This window comes from Saccopteryx leptura, chromosome 1, assembly GCF_036850995.1.
Source record: "Saccopteryx leptura isolate mSacLep1 chromosome 1, mSacLep1_pri_phased_curated, whole genome shotgun sequence".
Classification (NCBI taxonomy): Eukaryota; Metazoa; Chordata; class Mammalia; order Chiroptera; family Emballonuridae; genus Saccopteryx; species Saccopteryx leptura.
In genome coordinates, this window is record NC_089503.1 from 6,378,728 (window position 1) to 6,394,989 (window position 16,262).

Here is a 16,262-nt window from a genome sequence, read left to right on the forward strand (position 1 = left end):
ACCTTAATATCATCTGTAACTTGGGAATAATATCACCTTGTGGGCTTTTGTGAGAATTTAGTCAAAGAAGTAAAATGTTTAACACAAAGTAGGTGCTCAATTAAAAATAAAAGAAAATTTATTAAAACAAACAAAAAACAGGCCCTGGTCAGGTAGCCCAGTCGGTTAGTGTCGTCACAATATGCCAAGGTTGAGGTTCAAACCCTGGTCAGGGCACATACAAGAATCAACCAATGAGCCTGACCAGCGGTGGTGGTGCAATGAATAGAGCGTGACATGGGACTCTGAGGTCTCAGGTTTGAAACACCAAGGTTGCCAGCTTGAGTGTGGGCTCATCTGGCTTGAGCATGGAATCACTGGCTCGGATGAAGCCCTCTGGTCAAGGCATGTATGAGAAGCAATCAATAAACAACTAACATGCCACAACTACAAGTTGATGCTTCTCATCTTGCTCTCTTCCTATCTGTCTCTCTCTCATTCCCTCTCTCCTTTAAAAAACAAACAATAAAAACAATGAATGCATAAATAAATAAAGCAACATATCAATGTTTCTTTCTAAAATTCATAAAAATAACAATTTTTTTAAAAAAAGGGAGGAAGTGTCACTGAGTTTGGCCCTGAAGAATAGATTTTTGTCAAGAATGATTCAACAGAGAGAATTCTAACCAGAGGCAATAGCATGAGAAGATATGGAAAAGCAGCACAACTAAGAAGTTAGAAAATGGTTGTCAAGGAAGGAAGAAAGAATAAAAAGCTACTGTTGGAATATTAAGAATATTGTTCAACTTGCAAGAAACTAACAAATACCTCCTATATAGACCTGGCCTTAGCATATACAAAGTAGTATTAGAACCTTGTCCCCGGCCTTCAAGGAGTTTATAGTCTAGTTCAGGGGTCCCCAAACTTTTTACACAGGGGGCCAGTTCACTGTCCCTCAGACCATTGGAGGGCTGCCACATACAGTGCTCCTCTCACTGACCACCAATGAAAGAGGTGCCCCTTCCGGAAGTGCGGGGGGGGGGGGGGCGGGGGCGGGCGGATAAATGGCCTCAGGGGGCCGCAGTTTGGGGACGCCTGACTAGTTAAGAGATAAAAGATAACAGGCAAGCTTGAGCAAGGGGTCACTCGGTCTGCTGTAGCCCGCCAGTCAAGGCACATATGAGAAAGCAATCAATGAACAACTAAAGTGACACAACAAAAAACTGATGATTGATGCCTCTCATCTCTCTGCGTTCCTGTCTGTCTGTCCCTATCTATCCCTCTCTCTGACTCTCACTCTGTCTCTGTAAAAAAAAAAGAAAAAATCTACAAAGGTTAAAAAAAAAAAAGATAACAGGCAAGAGGACAAGAATATAGCCACAGTAAAGTAGACATGGCAGAATACACATAAAAATTTAACATAATATAAGGCAATGGACCAAACTACCCTTTATATATATATATATATATTTATTTATTTATTTATTTATTTTTTGTATTTTTCTGAAGCTAGAAACGGGGAGAGACAGTCAGACAGACTCCCGCATGCGCCGGACCAGGATCCACCCGGCACGCCCACCAGGGGGCGACGCTCTGCCCCTCTGGGGCATCGCTCTGTCGCGACCAGAGCCACTCTAGCGCCTGGGGCAGAGGCCAAGGAGCCATCCCCAGCGCCCGGGCCTTCTTTGCTCCAATGGAGCCTCGGCTGCGGGAGGGGAAGAGAGACAGAGAGGAAGGAGAGGGGGAGGGGTGGAGAAGCAGATGGGCGCTTCTCCTGTGTGCCCTGGCCGGGAATTGAACCCGGGACCCCTGCATGCCAGGCCGACGCTCTACCACTGAGCCAACCGGCCAGGGCCAACCCTTTATATTTTAAAAGAAAAAGCAAATGCTAGATCATATATATTTCAAATGACTTGAAATACTACTTCACTCCCACTGGGATGGCCATAATTACAATTAAAAAAAGGAAAATAGTTAAGTGCTGGCCAGGATACAGAGAAACTGAAATCCTCAGACTTTCCTGCAAGGAATGCAAAATGGCACAGCTGCGATGAAAAACAGCTTGTGGTTCCTCATTAAGTTAAACACAGGATGACCATGTAACCCAGCAATTCCACTGCTAGGTATACAGTCAAAAGAATTGAACTCAGGCATTCAAACAAAAATTTCTACATTAATGTTCACAGCAGCTCTAGGCACAATAGCCGTAAAGGTGGAAATAACGTCCATTGACGAGTGGATTAACGAATGTGGTATACCCTCACAATGGAATATTATTCCACCACAAAAATTAAGTACTATTACATGCTACAACAGAAATCTCTAGAATGTTATACTAAGTGAAAGAAGCCGGACACAAAAGGTTACATATTTTGTGATTCCATATCTATGCAATGTCCAGAATAGGCAAACCCACAGAGACAGGAAGATCAGTGGTAGCAAGGGTCTGAGGAAAGGAGGAAACAAGGAGTGACAACTCAATGAGTAAGGAATTCCTATGTGGATGAGAAAAAAAGTTCTAGAATTAGATATTAGTGATAACTATGCATCCTGTGAATATGCTTACTGCTACACTGAGGTGTATGCTTTAAAATTATTACAATGGCCAATTTTATATTATCTGTATTTTACAATAAAAATAACAGTGAATGCTTTTCTTTAAGAACGTAGATCACAGCAAAAACAGTTCCACTCTGCCAAGGTTACCACAGCACTTAGTATACTCTGTGTATATATACCAGAGCCCTTAGATAAAATAATGACATAGGAATAGTTAACATGTACCAAGCATGACTATGTGTGGGAAACTGTTCTACTCCACACTTGAGCAACTGATCCACGGTCACACAGCTGGGGTTTGTAGAGCTAGAATTAAACCCGGACACTTTTGTTTGAGTCCATACTCTCAACCAATATATCCCATCACATAAAGTTTACATGACAGAGTGGTTTTCTTCTGTTTTGAGACATGAACTGACATTGGTAGTGTAACATTCCAGTTTATGTAGGAAAAAAGATTGGATTAAACACAGCAAAGAGAATGATCATGGATTATTGTAATCAGCAATGGTTTGTTCACTGCATTTTGACAACCATTAGCTATCCAAGGGGAGGAAAAAAACCCCCATCTTCCTAAGTATAGGCCTGCAAGTGGAAACTAGGGGACAGAAATCAATTATTGGCAGGTTTTTCCATTTTCATTTGTGGGTAATTTTTAAAACATAAATGCAGGAACATAAGGCATTCACGAAGTCAAATGTTTCAATAAAAAACTTTCACCAGCCTGACCAGGCAGTGGCACAGTGGATAGAGCGTCGGACTGGGATGCGGAGACCCAGGTTTGAGACCTCGAGGTCGCCAGCTTGAGCACGAGCTCATCTGGCTTGAGTAAAGAAAGCTCACCAGCTTGGACCCAAGGTTGCTGGCTTGAGTCTGCTGAAGGCCCACGGTCAAGGCACATATGAGAAAGCAATCAATGAACAACTAAGGTCTCGCAACAAGAAACTGATGATTGATGCTTCTCATCTCTCTCCATTCCTGTCTGTCTGTCCCTATCTATCCCTCTCTCTGACTCTCTCTCTGTCCCTGTAAAAAAAAAAAAAAAAAATCAATGAAAAACTTTCACCAGCGGCCCTGGCCAGTTGGTTCAGTGGTAGAGCGTCAGCCTGGCGTGCAGGAGTCCCAGGTTCGATTCCCGGCCAGGGCACACAGGAGAAGTGCCCATCTGCTTCTCCACCCCTCCCCCTCTTCTTCCTCTCTGTCTCTCTCTTCCCCTCCCACAGCCAAGGCTCTACTGAAGCAAAGTTGGCCCGGGCGCTGAGGATGGCTCTGTGGCCTCTGCCTCAGGCGCTAGAATGGCTCTGATTGCAGCAGAGCGATGCCCCAGATGGGCAGAGCATTGCCCCCTGGTGGGCATGCCAGGTGGATCCCGGTCGGGCGCATGCGGGAGTCTGTCTGACTGCCTCCCCATTTCCAGCTTTGGAAAAATACAAAAACAAACAAAAAAAACTTTCACCAGCCTGACCAGGCGCAGTGGATAGAGCGTTGACTGGGATGCAGAGGACCCAGGTTTGAGACCCCGAGGTCACCAGCTTGAGTGCAGGCTCATCTGGTTTGACAAAGCCCACCAGCTTGGACCCAAGGTCGCTGGCTCCAGCAAGGGGTTACTTGGTCTGCTGAAGGTCGGCGGTCAAGGCACATATGAGAAAGCAATCAATGAACAACTAAGGTGTTGCAACGCACAATGAAAAACTAATGATTGATGCTTCTCATCTCTCCGTTCCTGTCTGTCCCTGTCTATCCCTCACTCTGACTCTGTCTCTGTAAGAAATAAATTAAAAAAAAAACACAAAAACTTTCACCAGTTTAACTTTATAACAATTATAAATAAATCTGTTCAATTTTTCTGGACAATGCCAGCATTTGGGTTTTTTAAAAAACAAGTAAATTTCTTATCCATGGCAAATAAATGGTGTTTGTAGCATTTTTATCATACAACAGATTTCATATATTTACTATATTTTTCTGAGTTGTCCTACATACAAGTACAGACAAGTAGTCAAGTAGGATTTTCTGAGGCCCCCTGAGAGAGCTCTCTCTACCTTGGGAAGAGTACAAAAGCATTATAATTATTCAATAGATTTACTAAGCACCTACTATACTCCAGAGAATGTGCTAGGTACTAGAAAATACCTAGTGACAGGCAGATGGCTGGAATTAAAATTGAAACAGTGAGTAGAAAATACAGGGAATAAGAGAACTTTCCACTACCTGGGTTATCTTCGACTTTCATCTCTTGGATAAACAGGAGTTACCCAGCTGTCTAAAAAGCGCCCTCAAGTGGCCAAGAGGTAGTACTGCAATATTGACTTTCCAAAGCAAGAGATGGCAGTGGGGCTTCAGCATAGAGCAAACTGTATTGGCAGGAGGAAAGCATTAGAAACCTCCTTTCGTTTCATGTCCAGTTGGAAATATTTCAAAAAGATTTTCATCTACATTACTGCCTTATCATATAGAGATGAGTGACCATCTCTGAATTCCTAAGGATCCTGGTGTATCTCACTGAACAACAATGGTCTACAGAAAACTGGCCTGAACCTTCACTGACCCCAGGAAGTTTTCTTCTTTAACTAGAGTGTTCTAACTTGCTTCTTTTTCCTAATTTTGTATTTTTCTGAACCTGGAAACGGGGAGGCAGTCAGACAGACTCCTGCATGCACCCGACCGGGATCCACCCGGCATGCCCACCAGGGGGCGATGCTCTGCCCATCTTGGGGCGTCGCTCTACCGCAATCAAAGCCATTCTAGCGCCTGAGGCAGAGGCCACAGAGCCATCCTCAGCGCCCGGGCCAACTTTGCTCCAGTGGAGCCTTGGCTGCGGGAGGGGAAGAGAGAGGGAGAGAGGAAGGAGAGGGGGAGGGGTGGAGAAGCAGATGGGCACTTCTCCTGTGTGCCCTGGCCAGGAATCAAACCCGGGACTCCTGCACGCCAGGGCGACGCTTTACCACTGAGCCAACCAGACAGGGCCTTTTTCCTAATTTTGAATATAATAAAGTATAATCATATAAAAGACGCAAGTTAACCAGTCACTGATGAAGAGAAATTTTAATGGATCTACTTCTCAGTTTACAAAGTTTCAATCCTTAACCAAGTTATCAAATGTAGCATTGGTAAAAATTTCCTGTAAATTTCTCTACTGGTTTTAGGGGTAAAAGGAATTACAGATAGGAAGGAAGCTTCATTCTTGGCTCAGAGATGTAAAATTTCACTTTCCTGGGTGGGCTGCCCTAGAAGGCAGGCTCTTCATGGAGAAAAGGGAGATGGAGAACATAAGAGATAAAAAGGGTAGGTAGGTAGAAAAGAAGTAGAGGTTCAAATATTCTACATATAATGAATGCTTAACAAAGCAACTTTATAATTCCTTTTGAGAAAACTCTCAGTTGCTAACTAGTAGTTTCCAATCAAGAAACTACTTCAAGTAGTACCTACTTCAATCAAATATTTACATATACTTCAATGTTTCTAAGACTTCAAATCTCAGAGATTTAAGACTCAGTCCTAAATCTAAAACCACTGCCTCAAAGACACAAAGGCCACAAGCTTAATACTTACCCACACACATTTTGACATCATTCACAGTGAAGTCTGGATCTGGCATCCTACGAAACAAACACCTTAAATAAGCACAACTTAAATGGGAAGCACCCACTTCTCTAGTCAGTGTGAGTTTTTTCTTAAAGAACTAAAAAACTATATTAATCATCAATGATCCATACTGCATTGTCTACAGCCCTAGGTGTAACATGGCCATTTTACAACTATATCCAGTCAGGCTGAGAATACTTACTTTATTCCAAGTCCATCGGAATTCTTGAAAATCAGAGGGTCTCTTAAGCCACCCCGCTGGATATATTCTACATTAAAATCTGTCACCATAGGGAAACAATTATTAGAAAGGCAAGAGATATAGCTGGAAAAAGATAACGGAGAAGCAGGACTCACAAATTTGCTAAGTCAATATTTTCACAGTATATTTGTAATTTAATCAACGGGGGTAGTACTATTAATGAGACATCTCATAAATCCTAGGTAGAAATTATCATCACCCTGTCTTTTCACAGCCAAAAAAATCTAATTCTGGGCTCTGGCCGGTTGGCTCAGTGGTAGAGCGTCGGCCTGGCGTGCAGAGGTCCCGGGTTCGATTCCCGGCCAGGGCACACAGGGGAAGCGCCCATCTGCTTCTCCACCCCTCCCCCTCTCCTTCCTCTCTGTCTCTCTCTTCCCCTCCCGCAGCCGAGGCTCCATTGGAGCAAAGATGGCCCGGGCGCTGGGGATGGCTCCTTGGCCTCTGCCCCAGGCGCTAGAGTGGCTCTGGTCGTGACAGAGCAACGCCCCCTGGTGGGCAGAGTGTCGCCCCCTGGTGGGCTTGCCAGGTGGATCCCGGTCGGGCATATGCGGGAGTCTGACTGTCTCTCCCTGTTTCTAGCTTCAGAAATATACAAAAAAAAAAAAAAAAAAAATCTAATTCTGGCTACTACAATACATACCATGACATTCCTGTCAGTGTGCCAAAAAGCAAAGCTGCATAGTACAGATGGAATCACATACCTCAGTTATGGTGGGTGGTTACACACATAAAAGGGGTTTTATTGTACTATTCCTAATTAAACCCAAACCAAGGGAAGGGAGAAAAAGTAAGAGGCCTATAGAAAAAAAATGCCAACAACATTCCTGCCCTAATAAATGCTTGCTTCTTCTAATATAGCAGAGAATGACTCATAGGGTGGGAGCATTTGGGGGTGGTGGTGAAAGGCACTATGTAATAAGAGAAAATAAAGGTAAATAGAATCATAGTATCAACAGGCAATATTCTGATTATATAGATGCTGAGCCACAGCTCCTGGAGTCCAAACTTCCTAAATTACGGAACTGCAGGTCTAAACCAAAATAATACTGACCTTTTCCCTCCATAAAAGTAACAAAATTTGCATTATATTTGTTGGTGTGGAGTTTCTCTTCCAAGTCAAAAGTTCTTTTCCCTTCAATTTCATCATCTGAAATGCCATCATCTTCATAGCGTCGTCGCATGGTACCACGCTGGGGAGAGAGGAACATTAAGGATGAAAGCATGTACTTTCTCACACCTATCTAAAAGTGGTCAGTTTACCCTACATGTAAAAAGTGCTACTTTCACCTTCAGTTGCTATGTTAAGGATCAATATTCCCTGCCTTAAAGATCTTTCTCTTTACTAAATAGCAAGTTTACCAAAAAATGTATAGAATAAAACAAAATTTTAATGAGCCACTGGCTTCTCTACTTGTGATTTGTTCCCTATGCTAACTCTTTTAGCCTAGAGATATAAAATCACAATAAAAATGTGAACAAAAATGGCTCTGGTTGCAACGGAGCATCGTTCCCAGATGGGCAGAGCATAGCCCCCTAATGGGCTTGTCTGGTGGATCCTGGTCAGGGCGCATGTGGGAGTCTGTCTCTGCCTCCCCTCCTCTAAATAAATAAATAAGTAAATGGGGCCTTATAAACATTTTATTTGTCTACGTCACTCATCAGAATGCAGACAAATTGTCTTTATATAGACGTTTCAGGTCAGGATATAAAACAATTTTTTTCATAGGGAAAAGCTTCCTAAAACAATCTTCAAAAATAGACTAAGCCCTGGCCGGTTGGCTCAGTGGTAGAGCATCGGCCTGGTGTGCAGAAGTCCCGGGTTCGATTCCCGGCCAGGGCACACAGGAGAAGTGCCCATTTGCTTCTCCACCCCTCCTCTTCTCCTTCCTCTCTGTCTCTCTCTTCCCCTCCCGCAGCTGAGGCTCCATTGGAGCAAAGATGGCCCAGGCGCTGGGGATGGCTCCTTGGCCTCTGCCCCAGGCGCTAGAGTGGCTCTGGTTGCGACAGGGCGACGCCCCAGAGGGGCAGAGCATTGCCCCCTGGTGGGCAGAACGTTGCCCCTGGTGGGCGTGCCGGGTGGATCCCAGTCGGGCGCATGCGGGAGTCTGTCTGTCTCTCCCCGTTTCCAGCTTCAGAAAAACACACACACACAAAAAAAAAAGACTACAACATTTGAATTAATGAAGCAAAAACTCTTTAACATCAGACAAAGGAAGAAAGTTAATCTGAACAACAGCACTCCAAACAATAACCACCAACATTTAGCTTTAAGGATAGTGTCTTCCCAAAGAAGTTATAAAAATGGCCAATGAACACATGAAAATGCTCAATATCATTAGTCATTAGGGGAAAGTGCAAATTAAAATCACAATAAGAGACCACTTCATATGCACTAGGATGGCTATTATTAAAAAGATGGACAATAACAAGTATTAGCAAGAATGTGAAAAAACTGAAACCCTCATATATTGCTGATGGGAATGTAAAATGGTGCAGCCACTTTCAAAAATAGTTTGGCAGTTCCAGCAATTCCACTCTGAAATATATATCCAAAAAAATTAGAAATGCATGTCCTTACAAAAACTTACATACACCTGTGCATGGAAGCATTCATAATAGCCAAAAGGCAGAAACAAGCCAAATGCCAATCGATAATGAATAGACTAAAAAAATGTGGTATATTAATATTATATAAGGGAATATTATTCAGCCATGAAAAGAAATGAAGTATTGGTAAGTGCAACAACATAAAAAAAATCTTAAAAACATTATACTAAGTGAAAGAAACCAAACACAAAGACCACATATTATAGCCTGAACAGGCAGTGGTGCAGTGGATAAGAGCGTGGCACTGGGACGCAGAGGACCCAGGTTCGAAACACCAAGGTCGCCAGCTTGAGCGTGGGCTCATCTGGTTTGAGCAAGGGGTCATTCTGTCTGCTGTAGCCCCCGGGCCAAGGCACATATGAGAAAGCAATCACTGAACAACTAAAGTGCTGCAATGAAGAATTGATGCTTCTCATCTCTCTCCCTTCTTGTCTGTCTGTCCCTATCTGACCCATCCTCTGTCTGTCACACACACAAAAAAGACCACATATTATATAACTTTATTTACATGAAATGTCTAGAGTAGGTAAATCCATAGAGATAGAAAGTAGATTAGTGGTTGCCAGGCACTGAGGAGGAAAAGGAGGAATAAGAAGTGACCATTAAGATTGTCCTCTTGGCCCTGGCCAGTTGGTTCAGTGGTACAGCGTCGGCCTGGCGTGTGGAAGTCCCGGGTTCGATTCCCGGCCAGGGCACACAGGAGATGCACCCATCTGCTCCTCCACCTCTCCCCCTCTCCTTCCTCTCTGTCTCTCTCTTCCCCTCCCACAGCCGAGGCTCCACTGGAACAAAAGATGGTCCGGGCGCTGGGGATGGCTCCTTGGCCTCTGCCCCAGGCACTAGAGTGGCTCTGGTCGCAACAGAGCGATGCCCCGGATGGGCAGAGCATCGCCCCCTGGTGGGCGTGCCGGGTGGATCCCGGTCGGGCGCATGCGGGAGTCTGTCTGACTGCCTCCCCGTTTCCAGCTTCAGAAAAATTAAAAAAAAAAAAAAGATTGTCCTCTTGACAGCTGATTTAAATCAGAGGGCTCTCTTGCAATGCTCTGCAATTTTAGTTTACATTTCTCTGCCACTTTGCCATCAAGAAAGGCATCTTCCTTTGGTATAGTACTCTATATAATTGTTGGTTACGTGCCAATATTGAATATTGTATATGGTTTTCACAGATAAAACCAACCTGTAAGTATGTAATTCAGGACTGCTGAATTAGTTTAAGTGAACAATTAAAAAAATTTCCAAAAACCTTTTGCTTAACTTTCATTGTAAAAAATATTACCTAATTAGTCTTGCCTGACCAGGCGGTGGTGCAGTGGATAGAGCGTTGGACTGGGATGCGAAAGACCCAGGTTCGAGACCCCAAGGCTGCCAGCTTGAGCACGGGCTCATCTGGTTTGAGCAAAGCTCACCAGCTTGGACCCAAGGTCACTGGCTTGAGCAAAGGGTTACTTGGTCTGCTGAAGGCCCACGGTCAAGGCACATATGAGAAAGCAATCAATGAACAACTAAGGTGTCGCAACGAAAAACTGATGATTGATGCTTCTCATCTCTCTCCGTTCCTGTCTGTCTGTCCCTATCTATCCCTCTCTCTGACTCTGTCTCTGTAAAACAAAAATATTACCTAATTAGTCTTAAAAGACAATTTTCGTATCTTCTTTATAACTATTTAACTGTCATATGGTAATCCACGTGGTTTCTACAATGGTCATTTAGCATTTATTAGAAAAATTACATTTCACTTGAAAGACAGCCAAGGGTTTTTTCCCCTTTCCCCCTACCTTAATGTAAACCAAATTTCTAGGTGTTTTAAAAGCATACTCAATCCTCACAATAACCTGGAAATCAGTAGGTAATAATAACACAATCTGCTCCAGGTGAAACCCTAAAGGTAGGAAAACACACTAAGGAAAACAACCACCAATCTCCTTCAGCCCCCCTTAATAATTCAGAATGGTTTACTAACATGCTGTGCTTTTATTTTGGTGCTTGGCATACAGGTAACTTTAGGCAGCCTAAGAGATGCCTTTATCCTCCCACAGATGTCAGCCCTCACTGAACCAGGGCCACAATAAATAGCAGACACAAACTGAAAGCTATTCCAACTGTATCTACACTCAAAAGCAATTTTAATTTTTAATTCTATTTATTTATTTATTTTTTATAGACACAGAGAGTGAGTCAGAGAGAAGGATAGACAGGGACAGACAGACAGGAATGGAGAGAGATGAGAAGCATCAATCATTAGTTTTTCATTGCGCATTGCAACACCTTAGTTGTTCATTGATTGCTTTCTCATAAGTGCCTTGACCGCGGGCCTTCAGCAGACCAAGTAACCCCTTGCTGGAGCCAGCGACCTTGGGTTCAAGCTGGTGGGCTTTTGCTCAAACCAGATGAGCCCGCACTCAAGCTGGCAACCTTGGGGTCTCGCACCTGGGTCTTCTGCATCCCAGTCCGACGCTCTATCCACTGCACCACCGCCTGGTCAGGCTCAAAAGCAATTTGAACTTTCCAGGGTTAATGACTTGTACCCTTCAATAAGCAATCACTGTTTATTCTATTTAGATGACCAAACTATAAAGTATTACTTGAGCACGTATTCATAAAATAGGGACATGGTGAATACGGAATAACAGCCAGATGCTCGGCACACCAAGATAAAGGTCTTAGTTCTAGCCCTGGGATATCTCTGGCCAGTAGGGGGAGACAGACATGTAAATAAATAATAGTAATATAATTCAACAGGACACGTATTAAGACAAGTAGATACAAAATGTCACAGAAGTCAAAGAGGAAGAACTAACAGAGGATTTGGTGAAGGCTTCACAGAAGTGATGCAAGAGGAAATGTCTATTCATTCAGTATAACTTGAATGAACACCTGAGTTCCCCAAGGACTATGGATCAAGAATGCTGTTCCTCTACAGCAGCGGTTCTCAACCTGTGGGTTGCGACCCTGGCGGGGGTCCAACGACCAAAACACAGAGGTCGCCTAAAGCCATCGGAAAACACATATTTCCGATGGCTTTGGCCACTGAGAAACCACGCTACCGTCTGCAGCAGCGCTATTTAGCTTGAACGCATGCCGTTATGGACGTGCGTTCCAAACTGAATGCCTGCGGTCATGCGCAGACGTGATTGCATCATCCCTCCAGGGCCTAAGGGGCGGGGGAAGCGGGGGAATGCTCCACAGTCCATAGCAGCGCGGCTGCTCGTCCATAGCAGCACATTACGTGTGTCCGGTGCTTGCTGACGTCATCAGTGGGTGGGTGCAGCAAGCGCCGGAGGACAGAAGCCTAGGAGGCGGAGAGGCAAGAGGTGGAGAGCCAAGAGAGCCTGCGAGACAGCCTGCTTGTGTAAAAAGGTTAATAATGTAAAAACAGTACACACACCATACACACAATACTGTGTAACTGTAAGGTGCTTTGTGTGTAATCATTACACAGTACCATACATTTACACAGTGTGAACTACATCGGTCTTATACTATAAGAGACCACTATAAGATGTAATTTACATTGTTCCCCAATGTATAATTATCTCCCATATCTCCCACTATTTTTCCATATTCTGAATGAGGAAACTGCTGAAATCAGCGGTTTCCGGCATTGAATCCGCCTATTGATTTCATTGGGAGTGCAGCGGATTTTGTGGAAGAGAGCTCCCGAGAATCTCGGGTTACCACACAATCCGCCGTAGCCTCCTTTTGATTTCAATAAGAGGCAGAGATATAACAGTTTCCGACACATTTCTTCCTCTCCTATTCAAGTCAATGGGAGGCCGCAGCAGATTCCGCTCAAATATAGAGCATGTTGCTTAATTTTTTCCACGCTAGAACTTTTCCTAGAGCAGAAAAATTCCAAAGGTGGAATCCGCCACCCCAATAGACTGAAAGAGGCCTCACACTGAGGAATCTGCTGTGCGGATTCTGCAGTGTAAAAGATCTGCCTCCTATAGAAGTCTATTGGGTGGCGGATTCCACCTTTGGAATTTTTCTGCTCTAGGAAAAGTTCTAGCGTGGAAAAAATTAAGCAACATGCTCTATATTTGAGCGGAATCTGCTGCGGCCTCCCATTGACTTGAATAGGAGAGGAAGAAATGTGTCGGAACTGCATTTCTGCTGTACAGGGGATCTCTCTTCTGTGGAATCCACGGGTCTCCCATTGAAGTAAATGAGATGTGGATTCCACCGCAGAAACCGCTGCTTTATTGTGTGAAAGAGCCCTGAAAGATACCATGCTGTGCAGAAACTGCAGTGTATCCTATGACGTAGTTCACACTGTTCTATATAGAAAACTTGCCACTAATCTGGAAAAAAACGATCCATTAGTTAAGTAGCTATTTGGTAGCCCCAATACACTAGGCAAGGAGGTCCATTAGTAATAAATATTTCTCAATATATAATTAAATATTGTTTTTGTGATTAATCACTATGTTTAAATTATGTTTGATTTATAGCAATGAGAATACATAATGCATATCAGGTATTTACATTCCGAATCATAACTGTAGCAAAATTACAGTTATGAAGTAGCCACCAAAATTATTTTTTGGTTTGGGGTCACCGCAACATGAGGAACTGGTATTGCGGGGTCACGGCATTAGAAAGGTTGAGAACCACTGCTCTAGAGCAGTGACCTCTTCAATCACTTCTGGGCATCCCTTTCACCTTACTGGATTTCTCAGTATCTCAAAGTTTGCATTTCTTTAGCAGATCACAGTAATTCCAAGACAGAGTAACCCATAAAAGGAAGGCATTATCTATAGTATTTGGCAAAGTTATTCATACCTAAGTCTGTTCTGATTTTAAAAAGCTAAGAAGGCAGAAAGCTCAAAAGAGGTATACAACTCAAAGTAAACTTTCCACTAAAAGTTCTCTCAGAACTAGTGTAAAATACCTCCTATATACAGAATGATCCTAAAATTTCTGGGTCTGGATACACATACCCTGACCACAAATATGCCCCCTATAAAACCAACCACCTAAGAAATGAGTTCAAACACTGGATGTGTTCCCCAGCACTGCTGCTTTTCTATAAACTACTTGGTATATTAGCTATTCAGTGTGCTTACTGCACACTTAACTATGATATCACAATTCAGCAAAGGAAAAAATGTGGCTACAGTAGCAAAACTACTCCTTGAAATTCATGATGAAGATAGGTATCTCAACACCATCTTATATAGAAAAAAATCAAATGTTATACCAAAAGCATATTTTTGTTTCCTGAAAGGTTTTTTAACAGAAATAAATACTCTTCTACTTGGATGCTGGCAAAAGCAGTAACCAGAAATATCACACTTCCTATCAACATGCAAACATTCCGTTGATCCTCCAAAAGCAGCCTAGTAGAACCATCAGAAAAAGAAGAAATAGGGAAGTAACAGCATTTGTCAATGTCCAAGTTTTCTTGGGGTTGCACTTTTTTTTTTTTTTTAGGGACAGAGAGTCAGAGAGAGGGATAGATAGGGACAGACAGACAGGAACAGAGAGAGATGAGAAGCATCAATCATCAGTTTTTCATTGCGACATCTTAGTTGTTCATTGACTGCTTTCTCGTATGTGCCTTGACCGTGGGCCTTCAGCAGACCGAGTAACCCCATGCTCAAGCCAGCGACCTTAGGTCCAAGCTGGTGAGCCTTGATCAAACCAGATGAGCCCGCGCTCAAGCTGGCAGCCTCGGGGTCTCGAACCTGGGTCCTCTGCATCCCAGTCCGATGCTCTATCCATTGCACCACCGCCTGGTCAGGCGAGGGTTGTACTTCTTGAATAACTATGAAATAAAGACTTGCAATTTCTTTACCTTCTGTGCTGCTCTTTCAAATCTTTACTATCTTTTTGTAGCTCCAAGGACTTTTTTTTTTGTATTTTTCTGAAGTGAGAAGGGGGGAGGCACACAGACTCCCGACTGGGATCCACCTGGCATGCCCACTAGGGTCGATGCTCTGCCCATCTGGGGCGTTGGTCAGATGCAACTGGAGCCATTCCAGCACCTGAGGTGGAGGCCATGGAGCCATCCTCAGCGCCCAGGCCAACTTTGCTCCAATGGAGCCTTGGCTTCGGGCGGTGAAGAGAGAGACAGAGAGAAAGGGGGGGGAAAGGTGGAGAAGCAGATGGGCGCTTCTCCTGTGTGTCCTGGCTGGGAATCGAACCTGGGACTTTCACACGCTGGGCCAACACTTTACTGCTGAGCCAACTGGCCAGGGCTCCCAGGGCAACTTTTAAACTTAGTGTTCTTCTGACATTAAAAAAAAAATCAGTGAAATCATAATTCAAAAGGAATATAAAATGTTTGCCTTTTGTAATTACCACCTAAAGCAGAAAAGAAGGAAATTTTAGGTCTAATCACTAGGAAGTAATCTTTAAATTACCTGCATACAATAAAAAAATACCATCCACCAAAAATAAAAATAATAATGAACTCGGAAATACTCAGTTTTCCCCTCAATTCAACCAATTTCTCAACTTTATTTTCATTAGCCAATGAACATGTACTGATATTCAAATACTCCCTGAACATTTCTGTTTAATGCCTGGTTTGTTTCTATAGCAACAGATACACAGAACACAGAAGCAAACATAATGTCTAGTTTTTTCATCATCTTCTGTAACTGATGCAATGATGCAAGCCATCCTATTTCAGTTCCTGGAAGGTAAAGATTAGTGTATTTGTTAGGCAAGAGCAATTTATAGAAAAAAAGAAAACACAGAAGTTTATCTTAAATCTGAAGACAAAGAGTGACTTTTCTGCCAGTCAGTCACTAAGAAAGGTACTATGAACCTTACAGGATAGTCAGAAATAGTGAAAAACACTAACTTTAGACATCTGCTCAGTAAATGACATAAATCATAAAATGTGTCGCATGTTGCTTCACCTAAGTCTTAGGTGAGAGTTTAGGCAGATAGCAAGCAGTCATTCGAAGCCAGAAGATTTTATATAAATAAATGTATCTAGACCAGTGGTTCTCAAAGTTTTTGAAGTTGGGGTGCATTTAAACTCCTACAAATAATTGTAGGCGCACTATATACAAATTTCTGAGAAATATGTTATAATAATTAAGTCAAATATCAAAGAAAAAAATATAAAGTCCAAGCATGCTTTTTTTTTTTTTTTTTTTTTTTTTTTTTTTTTTTTTTTTTTTTTTCATTTTTCTGAAGCTGGAAACAGGGAGAGACAGTCAGACAGACTCCCGCATGCGCCCGACCGGGATCCACCCGGCACGCCCACCAGGGGCGACGCTCTGCCCACCAGGGGGCGATGCTCTGCCCATCCTGG

At 43.1% G+C, this 16,262-nt stretch overlaps 1 protein-coding gene across 6 annotated transcripts in view; it reads right to left on the bottom strand.

The window, feature by feature from the left end:
• Nucleotides 1–16,262, bottom strand: part of KDM2A (lysine demethylase 2A) — a 111,107-nt gene that overhangs the window by 43,466 nt on the left and 51,379 nt on the right. For all 6 annotated transcript variants that reach the window (XM_066344782.1, XM_066344791.1, XM_066344737.1 and 3 more), the window contains 3 exons: nt 7,437–7,575; nt 6,326–6,404; nt 6,091–6,137 (listed from right to left, as the gene is read on the bottom strand). In XM_066344782.1, coding sequence (XP_066200879.1) covers nt 6,091–6,137; nt 6,326–6,404; nt 7,437–7,575 — 265 coding nt within the window. The remainder of the gene's footprint in view (nt 1–6,090; nt 6,138–6,325; nt 6,405–7,436; nt 7,576–16,262) is intronic.